We start from the raw sequence: 20,099 nt of genomic DNA, 5'->3' as shown, positions 1-20,099 counted from the left end.
CATTGTGATATATTCACAATACCTCCATTTATTCCATCAATTCCTTGCTAATGCAAAATACGTTTCCATATATTTTTTTCAGTTAGCACTAGCCGGCAAAAACTTACATAAAGTCGAATTTATGTAAGTCGGGGAGTGTCTTTATTTACTTGTTCCATGATTACTCCCAGCAGTTCTAAAAATCCCTAGCACCTTGATTTCTATTCTGCTGCTCGTTCCAATAGAAGCAGTGCAAGAATCGTTTTCACCTCTGCCTGTGGACATTGTTAATCTATTAGTCTGTGTATCCCCCTCCCAAGCTAGCAGTTTTCCGACCCACTTAACACTCCCTTGGTAGCCTCAGAAAATATTCTTGCACCCTTTCAGTTTAAGTGTATCCCATCTCTGTAGAAGCAACCTCTTGTTAACAAGCACAGGCCATGTTGAGAAAAATTCTACCCCATGAGCCTTGCACAGTCTGTCCTGGGCCGAATTGATTGACAATTCTCATCATGCACTCCCTCCTATTGTCTCTGGGCCGAATTGCAGGCACTTTCAAATTTAACCCTAACTCACAACCTTTTTTCAACATTGACTTGTACTTGAAATGAAGCTAGTAACACTAATCTGCATTTAGAAAAAAAAAATTCACTGATGTTTTCTCAGAAAAGGGTGTTTCTGAATCCTTTACAGATGCTGATTTCAAAAATGAATTCTGTTTTCATGTTAGGTTTTCAAAAACCATGAAAGAAAATTAGATTTTTCACAAATTTTTATTAATTTTGGCAGAATTTGTGCACTGAAATTATAACAAGATGCTACTTTTACTAGACTTTCATATTTAAATCAGGTTGAAAATACTATTAAAATGGGCAGTGTGGTAAAAAGTCCACTGCACACTCACCTCTCATTTATGTACTGATCTACGTTTGGTCAAATTTTTGTTTCTTTGATTTCTTTCAGCTCCTACTTTACAGTCTGTCTTCAGCATCCAGCAATAGTCAGCCATAATGTTGACATTACACCTCCTTGGTACCTCGTCTCTGTCTTTAATGTCCTGGTGAAACTTCTCGCCCTGTACTTCACTAACACTTCCTAGATTTTCTGGGAAGTAGCTGATGTGGCACTGTAAAAAATCTTCCTTGACACTCATGTTACAGCCCAGCTTCTTTAAGTTTGCCAACATATTTTCAACTATATTCTTGTAGTCTGGATCCTTGTTGTTCCCTAAGAAGCTCTCAACAACAGACTTAAAGCTAATCATGCCTGTTTTTCTCTTTTATTCATAGTTCCCTCAACAGTTTGTGAATTTGAGGTTCAACAAAAATAACTTGTTTTAGCTACTCTTGGGTGATCAATGGGAATTTGGTACAAAGGTAGTTGAAGCGTGGACCTTCCTGAGGCAAACCCTTCACAAACTATTTCACACACTGCTTTAATCATGAAATATCCGATTAGGATCACTGTGGATGGTGAGAAAACTTTGACACTACTTGGTATCATTTAGGGGCTGGAGGGCCATCTTCTTCAAGTAATGAGAGTTATTGTGCTTTTCAGATCCACTATCAGAATGCTCTCTCATCTCATATTCAAAAGGAAGCAGCCCCACAGTGTTCCACACTCAGTGCAACTCCTTTTTTGGAATCCTAATTAGTCTGATATAAGATTTTTGTCCCAAAAATTGGGACAAAAACCTTATATCAGGCTATTAATGTCAGTCACAGAGCACGGTCAATATTTAAACATGGCTTCAGGTCACAACAGCTATAATAGAATTCTGGACATTGAATAATGGTGACTTCCTGGCTGAAGAGAAATCCATCACCCCTACTTGCTTTTGTAATGGCATTGACTTGATCCTGATCCTAAGCTTCAGATCAATAATATTCCAGTCCCTCTTGTTAATACTGCTTAATTTGTATGCTTAATACTAGATGATAAGCTGAACATTTAGGTCCATGTGACTCACCTGATTGAAGAAATTAAATATACCCTGATCTGTATCATCCAGATCATAATGTGCAAATTGCTACACTTTATTGCATCTATACAGAGCAATTATCAGGTCTCATCTAGACTTTGTATCTCAAATATATGACTCTACAGCAACTAAATACCAGCACAGTTGCTGTCAGAATCACCCTGAGAGCTTCCCTGACATCAGAAAGCCTTTACATCAAAACATATGAATCCCTGTTACATCTTTGTCATTAACATTACTTTACACTGCAAAAATTTGCCCTCTTTCCTTTCCACCTTTCCACCCCAGCTGGAAATATCTGTATAACAATACGAGGGAGTCCTTTTATATTAAAAAGATAAATGCAAACCAATCTGCATCATTCAGAATAATAGAACTGTCTTATGCCTGGAATATCTAGCCAAACAACTTTTCTGGATACAACATTAACAACCTCTTTGAGAACTTATCAACTCTCTATCCTGTAATGACCACTTCAAACAATGGGGAAAGAATATCATGTCTTCTTGCAACATTAAATAGTTACACAAAGCTTACTCAATATCAAACTTATAGACCTGTGAAATTTACACTGATGTATCATGGGACTTGATACATCAGTGTATCAAGTCCCATGATACATAATGGGGCTGTAGTGTTAAAACATTACAGCCTCATTACCAATAATGCAATATTTTTACTGCTGAACTTTATACCATTAAATTAGCCCTAGATCAAGTTGCTGAACATTCTATCTCAACTACCTTGATATACACAGACCTGCTCATTTTATTTATTTTATTAATTTATATTTTATTGCAGATGTGGGTATGTTGGGCTAGAAGGGGTTCAATAAGTTTATCACCTTGACTATAAATATGCTTTATACATAAACAAAACTACTGTATTATATTCTCATAAATAAGATACAGACATAAATGTCTGTATATCTTATTTGTGCAGGTCCAGCACATTACAGTGAAATACAGAATAACAGATGAGATTTAAATTAGCCAGCCCAGGTAAAATATAATTCACAAAATTGAGCAACAAGAGAAAGGAATGGACCAGAAGTTATTCATGAATGCACAAAATTTGTATATGATGATTTTGCCATTTCTGAATACTAGCTAAAATTTTGGTTTAAGCAGGTTAAATAGGGTTGAGAATCCATAGGTGACCCCACTCAGGACAACCAACAGAAGTGCATTTCTAGATTTTCCACTAAAAAATTGAAGACTTAGTTATGCAGGATAGACATCAATATATCTATCCTGCATATCCAAGTCTGCAGTGCCTGATTTCCAGAAATTTTAATATTGCTGGTGAGCCTGTGCCAAGAATGCTCTCACATTTTCAGAAACAATGCAAAGCCCAGATTTGTAAGGAAATTTTGGGCCTTGCTAAAGAAGAAATTCACCTGTAAGTGAAGTCTGTTGAGCAATGTCATGAAAGTGCTTGGGATATCACCAGCACCCCATGCATGCATGATGTTGATCCACAAGAATTGTAACTGGTGCTGAAATGTGGGTTCGTCACTAGGTTCTGGAAACAAAATAGTAGTCCATGCAATGGAAACACCATGGATTGTCACTGCCAGACTCAACCATTTCACATAAGCAAATAATCACTGGAGATGCTTATGCTACTGTTTGCAAAAATTTAAGAGGAGCCATAAATGAACAATGAGGTATCATTGTCATTCTTCTTAGTGACAATGCTTCTGTACACAAGTCCCATAAAGCAGTGGATGCTGCCCTGTTTCCTCTTAAGAAATCTGAAAAATACATGCATAACCATCGAGATTTCTTTTTTTTCCCCCCCAAGCATTTCCTCCTCAAGATAGGACATAAATTGAACTCAGGAAAATGTATATTAAATAAAAATAAATAAATAAAAGAAAATTAGACTGTTTCTTTATTCTCAAGGCAGATAAATTTGATTGTATTAACATTTGTTATTTTGTATTATAATTTTTCTTAAATAATATCATAACTTATTTATACCATTGGCCAGACAATTTTTTCCTTATTTAATTCATAAATAGCCATGCTATACACTTTTAATCTGGCAGTGATGGTGGCGCAGCTCACAGGTGGTCTTTGTTAATAATGTTCTCATGTTAACCCTTAATCAATGATTAAAATTCTGAAATTTTTTTTCTACTTTCCTAGATACAGTCAAACTTTTACTGGAACAGTTTCTAAAGTGATTTTCTTATGGTTTTCATAAAGAATTGGGCACAAGAACCTGTCAGGTGCCCCACCACCATTTTTGCAACTATTTGGATTTTGCTTGAAGAATGACCTGGTAGCAGATACCACTTTTTTTTTTTTAAAGTTTCAGGTTACTTGTTTATCCTCTTAAAATTTCAGGTTACTTGTTTATCCTTTAGGTTACTTGAAAATGTGAATTGCAATATCATCGGTTTGGCTGAAACAAGAAGAAGAAATGAATCACTTATAAGTTTATCAAGTGGAAATCTGCTGTACACCAATGGAAACAGTGAAAGGAGTGAAGGTGGAGTTGGGTTTCTGGTCCATAAAGATTTTAAAAACAACATTTTGGAATTCAAAAGTACATCACCAAGGGTGTCAAGACTAATACTCAAGATTTCTAAGAGGTACAAGCTAAAGATTATAATGATTTATGCACCAACATCGAGCCATGATGATGAAGAGGTTGAAGAAATGTACACTGAAATTGAGAGTCTTCTAGATGAGCAGAAAACCCACTACACTATTATTATGGGGGACTTCAATGCTAAGGTTGGAAAAAGGCAAAACAGCACAGAAAGAGGAACTATAGGAAATTTTGGAATTGGTGAAAGAAATAAAAGAGGTGAAAGACTTGTGGAATTTGCAGAATCTCAAGGAATGTCAGTAATGAACACTTTTTTCAAGAAAAGGGTGAAGAGAAAGTGGACATGGAAGAGTCCAAATGGATTAACAACTAATAAAATCGACTTCATCCTCACTAACAGAAGATATATTGTGAATGATGTTACCGTCCTGAATAAGGTACATGTTCGAAGTGATCACAGAATGGTAAGATGTACACTTTGATATAGATGTAGGAAAGGAAAAAACTGACTCGAGTAAATAATACAAAGGTCTTTGAAATAACAGAAGAGGAGAAAAAGCAGTATGTACTGGAACTTAAGAACAAGTTTGAGCTTCTGCAGACTGCTCAGGACCAAGATATCGACGAGGAATATTACAACTTTCTGAAAGTGATAAAGCCCAAGAAACCTATAGGGAAACAGAAATCCAAAGAAGAAAAAATTAGTCAAGAAACACTTGTCATGATGAACCAAAGACGACAAATGAAGAGCAAGAAAAACACTGACAGGGAGAAAATTGAGTATACTGAGTTATGCAAAGCCATTAGAAAGAGACTCAGAGAAGACATAAGAAGATTTAACACAAGAAAAGTAGAACAAGCATTAAGGGAAAACAAAGGATTTAAATCAGCAGCCATGAGCAGTAATACAGAAAGACAAATGATACTGAAACTGAAGAATAGCGATGGTGTACTTATAAACAGCAGAGAAGGCATAATTCAAATAGCAGAAGACTACTATAGAGAATTATACAAGGAGCGAGGGAATGATACCAGCAGTGGGGAAGATGGATTGCAAAGTAGCAACACATACGACATACCCAATATTCTTCCTGATGAGGTAGAACATGCATTGAAGAAAATGAAGAATCGGAAAGCCCCGGGGGAAGATGAAGTTACTGTAGAGTTGTTAAAATTGGGAGGAAGAGACATAACACAAAAACTGGCAAGGCTCTTCACAAAGTGCATTAGAAAAGGTGTGATGCCTAAGCAGCGGAATAATGCAATCATAGTTTTGCTGCATAAGAAAGGAGATAAATCAGAAATTGGAAATTATAGACCAATTAGCTTGTTATCCCATATCTACAAGTTGTTCACAAGGGTCATTACTTACAGATTAGAAAGAATACTTGATGAGAATCAACCGAAAGAGCAAGCTGGCTTTAGGACAGGATTCTCAACTATGGATCACCTTCACGTAATATCACAGCTAATGGAGAAAGCAAATGAATATAAAACACCATTATGCCTGGCATTTGTGGATTATGAAAAGGCGTTTGACTCCATACAGCATAAGGCAATGTTTCGGGCACTGGAAAGACAAGGCATAGATACCCCATATATTATGATTTTGAAGAAAATATATGAGAGTGCTACCTCCTTTATCAGACTAGACAAAGACAGTAGGAAATTTAAAATCGAGAAAGGAGTTCGACAAGGAGACACAATATCTCCGAAGCTGTTTACTGCTGCCCTTGAGGAAGCTTTCAGAAGATTAGACTGGTCGCAGAAAGGAGTCAATGTGAATGGAGAGTACCTAAACCATTTACGATTTGCAGATGACATTGTGGTCATAAGCCACGATCCCAAAGAATTAGAGGAAAATCTTAATCAGTTATGCACAGTTAGTAAGGATTTTGGACTAAAGATGAATATGGCTAAAACAAAAGTAATGATGAACAAGTATGCCACGGAAAGGGAAATAATGATTGAAGGAGCAGTAATTGAAAAGGTGGAGTCATATACTTATCTGGGACAAGTTATTAGCTGTAATAATGATAAATGGCTGGAAGTCAAGAGAAGAATAAATTTTGGATGGATAGCATTCAGGAAATATAGTCACATACTGAAGAGCAATATCCCAGTTTGTCTGAAACGTAAAATAATGAATCAATGTATACTCCCCACCATGACTTATGGAAGTGAAACTTGGGCACTCACCAAAAGAATGGAAGAGAAGCTAAGAACTACACAGCGAAGAATGGAACGAATTATATTGGGAATCAGACTGTTAGATAAGAAGAGAAACACATGGATTAGGCAGCAAACTCAAGTAAAGGACATTCTTATCAAAACTAAAGAACTAAAATGGTCTTGGGCAGGACACATAGCTCGAAGACATGATGACAGATGGACTAAGAAAATAACAGAATGGTACCCAAGAGGAGCTAGAAGAAAACCTGGAAGACAAAGGCGGAGATGGATAGATGAAATTCATGAGTTTTTGAGTAGTAAATGGATGGCCAGTGCTGAAAACAGAAGGAACTGGAAAGTTGCTGGAGAGGCCTTCATCCTGCAGTGGATTGAAAATGGCTGATGATGATGATGTTTATCCTCTCCCAGTAGGCCAACAGTCAACTATTGGTTCTTTTGAAAAGGTTTAATTATTTTCACAGCATACAGATAATAACACAAGACTCATTATTCTCTCAAAATGGCCAGTCCAAGGGAAGCAACATACATTGCTACAAATTTGCAAATTTTGTGCAATATTTAGGATGCCAAATTTGAAATAAATTTTGAAATAAGCCTGAAAATAGAAGTAACTAATAGTATCAGATATACATATACATAATGTATTTTTCAATTTTTTAGTAATACACAATAAGCAGAAATATATGCACATGTGCAGGTTGAAATTTCACACACTTAGTCTTTTAAATGGAGAATGGAAGAGATTAAGAAACTAATGCTTCTATTTTAAGTCTAATACTTTTATTTTATATTTTTCAGCAGAATTAATTTTTTGTTTTTATGAAAATAAAACATGTAAAATACACTGCATATTTTAAAAACTTTAATATTTTTATAAAACTTAAATTTACATGCATTAAGTATTTCAAATGACTTAAAAAAATATATATATTGATACTGTTCGAGCAGAATTAATTAAAAGGAAAATGGCACCTGTCAGATGCCTCTCCACTGGCTTTGCTACAGTTACGGTGCCACTGCTGCCAAATTAATGGATAATTTGCCATGAACGCCTCATTTACTCACTTATTATGAAATGGAGGGTATGAAGCCAAGTTAAGTAAACAGGATTAACTTCTGAAATCCTTCATTTAATGTATTAAAAATTATGCATTCTAGTATGATCAATATAAAATTATGTACAAGTAGAGCTGCTTTTATAGTAAATTGAAACAATTATTAATATAATGGTATTATTTTGTTATCTAATTAATTTCTGAATCTCATTATCATAGTACTATTTCAGCTGTTTGCAATCAGACATGTCTAAATGGAGGCCACTGTGTTTTGCCAGGTATTTGTTCTTGTCGGCATGGTTATACTGGTCCAAGTTGTGAAATAGGTTCGTTTATTTTTAGTGTTAATTTTATATATTGAATTTCAAAAAATAAAAAAAAAAAAAATTATTTATCACAAACCAGCAGACCCCTTTGTCTTAGGTACATACACATACAGAATCAAAAAGTTATGTAGGCAAAAGTGCATATTAATTAAGGAAAAAGGTGAATTAATTCCCACCCATAATATTTTAATGCACTGAGTCTTCCAAACTCTGTCAAAGCCAGTATCTGGACTGTTGCATACAACTGTATATCCCAAATCTCATAAGGTACTATAAGTGCAGAACATTTGGCTGCTCGCATCCTATTGGCCAAGGGAATACCATTTGCCGTAACTGTGGCTCCATGGACCATATATAAAACACACTACTATGCACTGTCACCATCCTTTCCTGTAAAGTAAACATTGGAAGATAGCATTAGTAGAGGCAAGAAAGCAAGCTTATGCAGCATCAGCCAAAAAAAAAAAAAAAAAAACCCATTCATTCCAAATGCCTGTCCAGCTCAGCTTTAAATTTATTTAGGCTATCAACTTCCACAACAAAAGATGGAAGTCTGTTCCACCAATCAACCACCCACTGGCTAAAGGCAAATTTATCACATCTATTCTACAACTGTCTTTCCTCAATTTGAGTCTATGCCCCCTCAGGTTTCTAATCTGAACAAGAGGAAGAATCCCATCAGCATTCAGCTTTATCAATCCATTCAAGTCCTTATATACCTCAATCAAATCACCTCTAAGGTGCCTACTCTCCAGGCACTGCAATTTGCAGAACTTAAGCCTTTCTTGGTAGGAGCACCCCTTAGTTCCACTCACCAATCTTGGTGCCCTTTGTACTCGTTCTAGCAACTCTCCTAAAATAAGGCCTCCAGACCTGTATATTTATCAATGATATTGATGAGGGTATAACAGGTTTAATGTCCAAGTTTGCAGATGATACAAAGGTTGGGAGGGTTGTTAACGACAGTAAAGTCAGTATGCTACTCCAACTGAAACTAGATAAGGGCTGAGAAGTGGCAACTGAAGTTTAACATTGACAAATGCAAAGTACTGCATAAGGGTAGCAATAACCCAAGAGAAACGTACCAACTGTGTGGTACTACACTCAAGGAAGTGGAAAGTGAAAAAGACCTGGGGGTGATTGTGCAGTCAAATATGAAGTTAGCTGATCAATGCAGATGGGCTGCCAGGGCAGATCATGGAGTCTTGTCAATGATATACAGGAATTTTGCTAGCAGGGACGGGGAGGTGATTATCCCATTGTACAAGGAAATGGTCAGGCCACACCTAGAGTACTGTGTACAGGTCTGGAGGCCACGTTTTAGGAAGGATGTAGAGTTGCTAGAACAAGTACAAAGAAAGGCAACAAGATTGGTGAGGGGGGAACAAAGGGGGACACTCTTACCAAGAAAGTTCTGCAAATTGCAGCGCCTGGAGAGTAGGCACCTGCAAGATCTAATTGAGGTCTATAACGCCATGAATGGAGTGAGAAAGCTGAATACTGATGGGATTCTTCCTCTTGCTCAGACTAAGAACCTGAGGGGACATGGTTTCAAATTGAGGAAAGGTAGTTGTAGAATAGATGTGAGGAAATTTTTCTTAAGCCAGTGGGAAGTTGATTGATGGAACATGCTTCCATCTTTTTGTTGTGGAAGCTAATAGCCTAAATAAATTTAAGGCTAAGCTGGACAGGCATTTGGAACGAATGGAGGGGTGAAATGGGAGGTTTTTTTTTTCTGCCTGATGCTGCATAAGCTTGCTTTTTTGCATCATATGCCTCTAGTAATGCTAATGCTAATGCAGTCTTCCTAAATTGAGGCCTCAAGACCAGTACATGGTACTCTAGGTGTGGCCTGCCATTGCCTTGTACAACGGAATAATCACCTTCCTGCCCCTCCTAGCAAAATTCCTGTATATCATTGACAAGACTTCATGATCTGCCCTGTCAGCCTGTCTACGTTGCTCAGCTAACTTCATATATGACTGCACAATCACCCCAGGTCTTTTTCACTTTCCACTTCCCTGAATGTAGTACCACACAGTTGGTATGTTTCTCTTGGGTTATTGTTACCCTTATGCAGTACTGTGCATTTGTCAGTGTTAAACTTCAGTTACCCCTTCTCAGCCCATTTGCCCAACTTATCTAGATCCAGTTGGAGTAGCATACTGTCTTTACTGTCGGTAACAACCCTGCCAACCTTTGTATCATCTGCAAACGTGGACATTAATCCTGATATACCTTCATCAATATCATCGATGAATACACAAAACAGCAATGGGCCCAGCACTAAACCCTGGGGAACTCAACTAATAACGTTTGTCCACGAAGAGCAGTGTCCATTGATTACCAATCGACCATCCCTTTATCCATTGTAGCAACTTAATGCCATACCTCCCCAATTTGTACAGTAGTCTTCCATGTACAACAGTATCAAAAGATTTCCTGAAATCCAAGTATATGATATCAAAGTTATTTTTGACATTCAGTTCCTTTGTGATCACATCAGTATCCAATCAAATTGGTCAGAGAAGATCACCCTTTAACAAACCCATGCCGTGTCTTAACTATTACTGTAGTCTTGTCTAGATGAACCTGCAATGCTTCTTTAACCAGCGACTCCATTGTTTTCCCTGGAACACAAGTTAAACTAACAGGTCTGTAATTACTTGTGTCGCTCTTTGATCTGCCTTTGTGAATTGGAGATAGATTTGTACATGTCCAGTGTGTGGGGACTTCCTCTGAGTCCAAGGAAGCTCTCATAATTATGGCTAAGGGTTTGCTTCTTCCTTTACTGCCTCCTTTAACATAACTAGGGAAGAAGATCAAAAAGTATAAAATGGAAAATCAAGTTACATGCTAGGAAGCAAGGAAACAAATTTATTAATTTTTTTTATGAATACTCCAAAAACGAAAGGCATTAGATCCTATATTGATTATTTCTCTATGTGAGTTTGAGGTTGAGAAGAACGAAGATAATACTTATTGACTTTAGACTTCAATTTCTGTAGATTGTAATTTCCAGGAAATATATATACCGATGAGCCAAAACATTACGACCACCTACCTAATATGATGTTGGTCCTCCACGTGCAACCAAAACAGCTCGTAACCAATAGGCAATGGATGCTACAAGATTTCTAAATGTGCCTTGTGGTATCTAGTACCAACATGTAACCAGCAGATCCTTTAACTCCTGTACAATCCGTGGTTGAGATGCTGCAGATCGGAGTTTCTGTTCCAACACAAACCACAGATGCTTGATGGGATTGATGTCTGGGGAATTTGGAGGCCAGGGCAATACCTGGAATTCTTCCTTGTGTTCCGCGAACCAGTCTCGAACAATCCGGGCAGTGTGCATTATCCTGCTGAAATAAGGCACCGCCAGAGGGGGAAGACCGTTGCCATGAAAGGGTGTACCTGGTCAGCAAATATGTTTAGGTAGGTGGTAGACGTCAGAGTGCTCAGCACATGGATGACTGGATCCAGGGTATCTCAGCAGAACATAGCCTCAACCCCAGGGGCTCACATCTGGTGAGTATGGGCTTGGCACACCCAGGGTCCTGAGCTGGATATCATCATTCTTCTCTTTCTTGGTGATTTCCTTCTACTTTTGACTCTCTCTCTCTCTCTCTCTCTCTCTCTCTCAGGGTTACTCAGGAACTTTTTTTTTTTTTTTTCCTGGTGCAGCATAAGCCTCAGGCTTCCTTGCATCATATGGATATTATTAATAATAATAATAATAATAATAATAATAATAAAGCATGACACTGCCTCAACAAGCATGTTTTTGTCCCACAGTGCATCCAGGGCCATCACTTCCCCAGGTAAACAATGCACATGTATCCAACCATCCACATGGCGCAACAGAAAACGTGATTCATCCGACCAGATGACCTTCCGATCACTCAGGGTCCAGTTTCGATGCTCGTGTGCCCATTGTAGGCACTGTTGCCAGTGAACTGTGGTTAGCATGGGCACTCAGAGCGGCCTGTGGCTACACAGCTCCATTTTCAGCAGGGCTCGATGTACTGTGTGTTGTGACACATTACTCCTGTCACCAGCATTCCAAATACCGGCTAGTTGCACCACAGTCGCACTTCTGTTGCCACATACCATCTGGGAGAGCCTTCGCTCACCTCGAGCATCTATGAGCCGTGGTCATCCAACACCTCACCGACGGTTCATGCTTTTCCATTCCTCGGACCACTTTTGGTAGATACTAACCAAGGCTGACCGTGAGTACCCCACCAGACATGCCATTTCGGATATGCTCTGACCCAGTTGTCTGGCCATTACAATTTGGCCTTTGTCAAACTTACTTAAGTCCGCTGCCTTTCTCATTTGAAAAACAAGAGTAACACTGATTAACGAAGCTCAGTATCAGGTGTTGTTATTTATACTGTGTCCCGACCCGTGCACTTGCCGTAGTTCGCCTGCAGTTGCTTCGATTTGCATAACTACTCGCTGGTCATAACATTTTGGCTCATCGATGTATACAAATTGTTCCAGAAAATGGAAGTTGAAGGAATAAATCAGGAAAAATAAAAGTTGGTTCTGGGAGTTTGTAGTTGGACAGTAAAAGGATGCTGACTGGCTGCAGCATGGGTTCAAACTTGTTTGAGACCCATGCTGCAGCATGTTGGCCCCAGTTGAAGTCATCTTCAACCAGATGACTTCAACTGGGGCCAACCACCTAGACTGAAACAGAGAACAGAAACAGAGAACTTCTTGTCGTTTTTTGCCCTCAGTCTGGGTGGTTGGCCTAGACTGGGGATCGAAGGTTGAAGTCGTCTGGATTGTGGGTAAAAAGCGATATATATATATATATATTTTTTTTTTTTTTAAATCCTTAGCGTTTTTCTAAATCCTTGAATTAGCAGGTATTATTTGATTGATTTATCTTTTCTATTATTTTCTATTATTATCCCCAATATTTTATATATATATATAGGCTGGCCTCGATTAACGCGATTAATTCGTCCCGTGAGCGCATCGCGCAAAACGGTAACGCGTTAATCGAATATAACAATCAATAGGAAAAATTATAATTGGTCCCTGACCTTCTGGAATGTCCATAAAGAATTTTAAAAATACCTTTTAAATAACTTTTTAACTGTATACAATGTAAAAGATAATGAAAATAATTATGGAATTAAATGTTTATTGCATAAAACAGCGGTTCCCAAACTGCGCGCCGCGGAATATTTTAAATTTTCGAGGGAAACACAGCGATACTCGACATCTGTCGGACACCGCACAAACTACTAGCTCGAGGTAGTTCACAGTTTCAGCATTTCTTATTAAGTTGTTTGGACCCAACTACTAAATGGAACTGTTAGGTATTTCTTTTGGTCTGGGTGTGTTTTGAAAAGATTACTGAGACACTAAGGGTGCCATGAACTGAGAAAGTTTGGGGACCTCTGACATAAAATATACAATGAAGAAATGACTGTTGCAGAAATATTTGAACAGTGTTGACTTTCTCTTTTCATCAGTCAATTTCCGATAGCCGACAACAATCTTCTCTGGGCCCAGGCGAAATAAATATCGCAGAGAACCTCAAACCTTTTGTTTGAGGTTCTCTGCGATACGAAAGATTTCATCTAATTCTTTTACCATTATCTCCTTCGTGGTAACATTTTTCATCTGGCTCATTTAAAAATTTGAATTTTTATGCAAGTGTGCATTGACTTTATTAGCAGGAGACAAACAAGTAACACTTCTTCTTCCGATGGTTGATGGAACACACTGAGTCGGGCAGCAGGCAAACATTTGTTTATTGACTGTACGACTTGTGGTAAGCTTAACGTGCAATTCAAATCTTTTTCAACTATCGCATAAAAAAAAAAAAAAAAATCGCTTTAACTGGAAATTTGCATCGTGTAAAGTGAAGTGGTATAATTTTTCAAATAGCGTTAACTGAAAATCGCGTTAATCGAACTTGTGTTATGCGAGGCCTGCCTGTATATATATATATATGCGTGGTTTGTAGAATAGTGTCTGTAAAAAAAAAATAGAAAATGACAGTATTTTTTTTTTTTCTTTTCTTTATACTGTCTTTTTCTATTTTTTTTCCTGTTCATAAAACTATTAGTGCAATATGAGGGTGATACAAATGCTGTCTATCCCAAATCCTATCGCTATTTTTGCCTTCTTTTGAACATCTTTTTTCCCCTTCCCCCTCCTCTAGAATTTAGCATTCCCTATACCATTTGCTTGTCTATACTTTTTCATGCACTTCACATACATTTCACATTACACTTTTGTAAATTTGTATTTATTTTAATTTACATGTTTTACGCTGCTTTGGGATTATCTTGTCTACTAGTATTACGATAAAAGGCTGCATTTTTGTTCCTCTTTTTCTAATACTACGGACAAGTTTGGAAACGCAGTGCCTGATACATGGTCAGGAATAGTCCCCTGATGAATTTCCTGGCAATGTATCATATTTTCATCTACTATATTCAGATTATGCATATTTGCCATCCTGTGATTCGACCTCTTGCTAAAATTGCCCTCCCATATCTGAATATAGTTATTTATTTATTTACTTGTATATTCCTTCTTTTTTTTTCTCTCTCAGTCCCAGTTCATTTTTGCACTAGGTTTTTCAGATTCTTTCACCTGTTTAACCACTACTTCACTTCCACTTTCTACTATCCCTTCTGTTAGTTCTGGCAACTTGTGGACTTTTCATTTCCATTTTTACAGGCACTATATATATATATATATATATATATATATATATAGTAACGAATAATGGTACTAAGAAGCTAATTAATATAGGGGGCAAGTGCCTGTATGAAAAGGATAATAATAATAGTAAAATAGTAATATTGCTTATGGATCAGGGACACTGCATTAGCAAAACGTACCCTACAGCCACAGCCATAATGTGTATATATATAATATTGTAAGTAGAACGCGTAACTTAAACCAATTAAATCTACTTTACACGTTCTACTTACAATTTGTATATAACAGAGAGAGAGAGAGAGAGAGAGAGAGAGAGAGAGAGAGAGATTCCCACACAATCTTAAATTATTATTTAGGGTTGTGTGCCCCCCCCCACACACACACACAGGGTGTCTCAAAAATATTGCTACAAAAGTTTAGGGGAGGTAGGTAACATCTAAAGGAATGTGAATCGCATAGGAACCCATAACCGGAAACATCACAGGAAAGTAGTAGCAGAGGCACAAGAAGCAGAAATGACACAAGACAGTAATTAGTGGCAAACATTTATTTGACATAATATTAACAATGGAGTACGAGATGGAGGCATTTCATGATGTTACAGCAGATGCTCAAAGGTTCCACCATGAGAAGCAATGCATGCGTGAGACCGACACAGCATGGATTGGCAGATACGGTCGAACACACCTGGAGTTTCTTTGACAGTAGCAGCAGCGCAGACAAGTCTCGCCACGAGATCCAATTCCATCTCCACAGGCGATTCATACACTATAGATTTGAGGGCCACCCACAGAAAGAAATCAAGGCTCGATAAATCAGGTGAGCGTGGGGGCCAGGCAACGGGTCCACCACGGTCAATCCATCGACGCCCAAAATGCTTGTTCAAATGGTTACAAACACACCTTCCATAATGGGCAGGCACCCCGACATGTTGAAACCAAATGTTGCATCTCACATTTGCTGGAACATTATCAAATAACTCTGGTAGAACTTGTTCAAGAAAGATCCAATATTTAGCGGAGTTCGTGCGGGATGGTAACAGGTATGGTCGGTGAGTAAGCAGTCACCGACCATACCTGCCCACACATTTATTGCAAAGCAATGTTGTGCCGCTTGGGGGCACAAACTGTGTGGGTTGTCGTGAGCCCACACATGAGCATTGTGCTGATTGAATAAGCCTTCCCGAGTAAAATAAGCCTCATCCGTGACCAAAACATAGGCTAGAAAATTCAAGTCTTGAACACTTTCTTGGAGAAACCACTGCGCAAAAGCCACACGTGCAGGATGATCTTGGGGGGGGAGCAGTAACTGAACCCTTTGGAGACGAAAGGGGTGTAAGGAATCGTCGAGCCAGAAATGCTGTAAACTGCAACGAGACACTCCTAAGGCAGAGGCAACGGCACGTGTGCTGGTAGTAGGATTATTCTGGACGGCATTCAACACACTTTCTTCTATGGCAGGAGTTCGTGTCGAACGTGTTCTGCCCGCACTACTCCTGTTACCTCTAAATGACCCATGATCACACAAATTTTGATGCACACGTGCAAACAAACAGTGGTCTGGTACATGTCTGCCTGGGAAGCGTTCTCCATAAATTCGTTGAGCGGATCGTCCATTGCCCTCTGCTAATCTATGCACTAGATGCATGTCTGCCAGCTCACAGTTCGTATATCGACGCGTGCTCTTCATGCGCCGACTACTGCTTCAATGAGTAAATCAGAAATTTTCTCTCTCGCAAACTGATGAACAGCGCTGTGTACCGACTTATGGTGACGTTTCCGGTTATGGGTTCCTATGCGATTCACATTCCTTTAGATGTTACCTACTTCCCCTAAATGTTTGTACCAATATTTTTGAGACAGTGTGCGTGCGACCGACCCCAGGGGCTCACATCTGGTGAGAATGGGCTTCAAGGTCCCGAGTCTTCTCTTTCTTGGTTATTTCCTTCTACTTCTCCCTCTCTCTCTCTCTCTCTCTCTCTCTCTCGGGGTAACCTTTTTTTTTTTTTTTTTTTGGCTGGTGCACCAAAAGCCTCTGGCTTCCTTGCACCATACAGCTAATAATATATATATATACATATATTTATTTATTATTATTTTTTTAAATCGTAAGTCTACAAATATTAAATTATATTTTTCAGATGTTGATGAGTGCAACCTTGGACTTCATCAGTGCCATCCTAATTCACACTGTGTTAACATGCCTGGTTGGTATTACTGTGAGTGTCACGAAGGTTATCAGAGTCATTTAGCAGATAACAGTTTGGGTATATTTTGTCAAGGTAAGCATTACTAAGAAAAAAAGGATAATAAGAAAAAAGGATTGTAGGTTATATTCATGAATTAGAATCCAAGATTCAAAATTAGATTTTTATGTAGTTCAGTCTTCTCCAAAGAAAGTTAGCTTACTGGAAATTTGATTGTATTATTAATCAAAAGCTGTCTAAAATTAAAGTTAAAAAAAAAAAGAAAAAAGATTTCTGATATATATGATAATAAAGGATATATGTATGCTGCTTGACAAAATTAACAGGACAAAATGTTTTTCATGAATATTTTATTGTGAACAGTGTTGCCAAAGTTGAATATTTGATATAATAGGCATTCTGGCATGCCAATTTTGAGTATCCAATAGAAATCAATCTACCATCTTACAGAGCTACATATTATGAAAATTATTCATGCCTATAAAAACACCAGTTGTGACCACATCACTTCATTCCCATTTTTTTGGTTTGCCCACTGGGACAAGTGTCATCTCGGCACTACGGAAGCAGTTTCAGGAGACAGCCATTATCAGAATAGCTGGCCAAGGTCGCTTGAAGATTACGTCAACCAGAACAGACTTATCTGGCTCTAACAGTAAGATGGAACCTACGATGGCCTGTTATGAATTGTGTTGAGGTTGCTGCAGCCACAGGTGAAAATATTTCCAATTGGACTGGGTTAAGACGGCTCATCTCAAATGGACTCTTTGCAAAAAAAGCCAGTGGTTTGTATCCCACTAACCCTAAACTACAGCAGAGCTCATCGAAACTTGTGCCACGAATGCTAGGAAGAATGGGATGTGACTTAGAGCCCTGACAAATGGGGTACATTTGTACATTGTTGCCACAGAATCTTACAGTTCTCTGATGAGTCACATTTTAGCCTACAAACAGATTCTAGATGTTATTTCATCTGGAAAGAATGAAGAATGCAGTACCATCCCTCCAACGTCAGAGGAAGACACAGTGGAGGTAGTGTTCTCATGTTGGGCAGAATAACTATCAATGGCTGCATCCCTTTTCATGTTTTTGACAAGGGTACCGTAACTGTGAAGAGGTACTAAGAACTGATCCTTGAACCCTATGTGCGACTTTTTAGGGCTCTGATTTTCTCTTGGTGCACAACAGTGCCACTGAACATAGTGCTCAAGTGGCAGAGAAATATCTTCGAACTGAAGGTGTCCAATGACTGCCATGGCCAGCACAATCTCAGTCTTAAATCCAATCGCATATGTGTGGGATGCCCTTGAGCATTGTATTGCATGCTGACAATGAACTAAGGATGTGCTGGTGGAAGGATGGGATTTGTTGCCACAGAATCTTATAGACACCCTTATATTGAGCATGGTTCAGTGCTGTAAAGCCTGTTTAGCTATTGGAGGGATCATACACTGTACTGATGTTATGTGACCATATTTTCGAGCATCTTGTATTGCCTTCTGTAATATGACTTTTTTCGGTAATTGTTATGCAACCCCTATAAATGTCCTTTATACCTGCCTGAAGTTTCTCTCTGTCTCATCATTTCATCGTTATTCTATGATATACCACTGTACTAAATTTTATCCTGCTTCATTGCAAGCTGTACGAGTTACACCATATTTTCTGTGTGTCCTGTTAATTTTGTTGAGCAGTGTAGTTTGTTCATTATGAATAAGATTGTAGAAAATACAAATATAGCCATATAAAATATTTGTACTAACATTAAATTGATTAAATAGTAATTTCGAATGAGCTACAAACTGCCATTAACATTACACAGAACAACTTCTTAACTAAAACATTTTTGGATAAAGTATTTTATCCTGTAATCAGGCTTAGAGGATACTCTAGAAAATTTAATTAAATTAAAAATAATGTTATAGCAAATTCAAGTTCTAAATATAATTATACAGTTAGGACTGTATAATTATACATTTATCCTGTAGGAATAAATGGAGGTATCATGAAAATATAATGCGAACCCAATAACACATTGTTTTTTTTTTTTTTTTTTTTTTTGTAATTCATTCCAGATTCTTGAAAGTTGAAAATTTCACTATATTACTAAGCTATTTATCTCTCTAAAAGGTCATATTTATAATGGAAATTGCACTACCCTTTCATCATTATCATATGTTCCAGTTATAAGAATCAATTTTAAACACCTTTGTGATATTTTTCTAAAGCATGTTTCTGGTGGCTATAACCATAAAACAAAAACAATTTGCACTTTCTGGTTTTCTGTTAGTGCATCTAATTATAAACAGGTAGTAAACTCGATCTTATTGCATTTGCGATAATACCGATAATTGCAATTGTGTGGGTTTTTATGCTATTATGGTGAAATGTGTTCCCTTTCACTGAAATCTTAAATTATAAAAAACAAATTTTCGAAAATTCTGTTCGTTCCTATTTACTTACAATGATGAAGGAAAAGTGACCAACAAAAATTGCAAGTGCTGGCAGTGCTAGGAAACGAAATAAAATTGATTTAGAAATGAAGATGAAAATGATTAAGAAGTACGAAGCAGTACAAAGTTTGTCATCTGTTGCAAGGGAATTGGGTCTCACTGCTTCAATAGTGAATACTATTTTAAAGCACAGTGTATGTATAAAAGAAAATGTCAAAGGATCAACTCACTTAAGATCAGCAGTGATCATAAAACAGTGTTCAGGTGCTATATCGAAGATGGAACAGGTGTTAATAATATGGATGGAAAATCAGATTCAGAAGCAAGTGCCCCTGAGTCTAATGACCATTCAGGCAAAAGCAACAAGTATTTATAAAGATATTAAGGATAAGTACAGTGAACCCCAACCCAGGTTTGTGGCAAGCAATGGGTGGGTTAATAGGTTCAAGCATTGTGCTGGTTTCCACAATGTTAAAGTATGCGATGAAGTCACCGGTGCAGATTCTGCAGCTGCAGATAAATTTTGTAATGTGTTGGAAAATATTATTGATGAAGGCAGCTATTCAATGCAGCAAATTTTTAACGTTGACGAGACTGCTCTGTAGTGGGAAAAAAATGCCGGATCGAACATACATTGCCAAAGAG

General features: G+C 37.8%; 1 protein-coding gene across 1 annotated transcript in view; it reads left to right on the top strand.

Annotated features, from left to right (window-relative positions):
• LOC150084486 (protein kinase C-binding protein NELL1-like) overlaps positions 1–20,099 on the top strand; it is a 512,402-nt gene that overhangs the window by 374,387 nt on the left and 117,916 nt on the right. The window contains exons 15-16 of the mRNA XM_090375239.1: positions 8,001–8,096; positions 16,936–17,076. Coding sequence (XP_090231365.1) covers positions 8,001–8,096; positions 16,936–17,076 — 237 coding nt within the window. The remainder of the gene's footprint in view (positions 1–8,000; positions 8,097–16,935; positions 17,077–20,099) is intronic.

Source organism: Mastigoproctus giganteus, chromosome 6 (assembly GCF_048544385.1).
Source record: "Mastigoproctus giganteus isolate SK-2022 chromosome 6, ASM4854438v1, whole genome shotgun sequence".
In the NCBI taxonomy this organism is placed as follows: Eukaryota; Metazoa; Arthropoda; class Arachnida; order Uropygi; family Thelyphonidae; genus Mastigoproctus; species Mastigoproctus giganteus.
The sequence above is the reverse complement of the archived record's forward strand: the minus strand, read 5'-3'. Positions and strand labels throughout refer to the sequence as shown.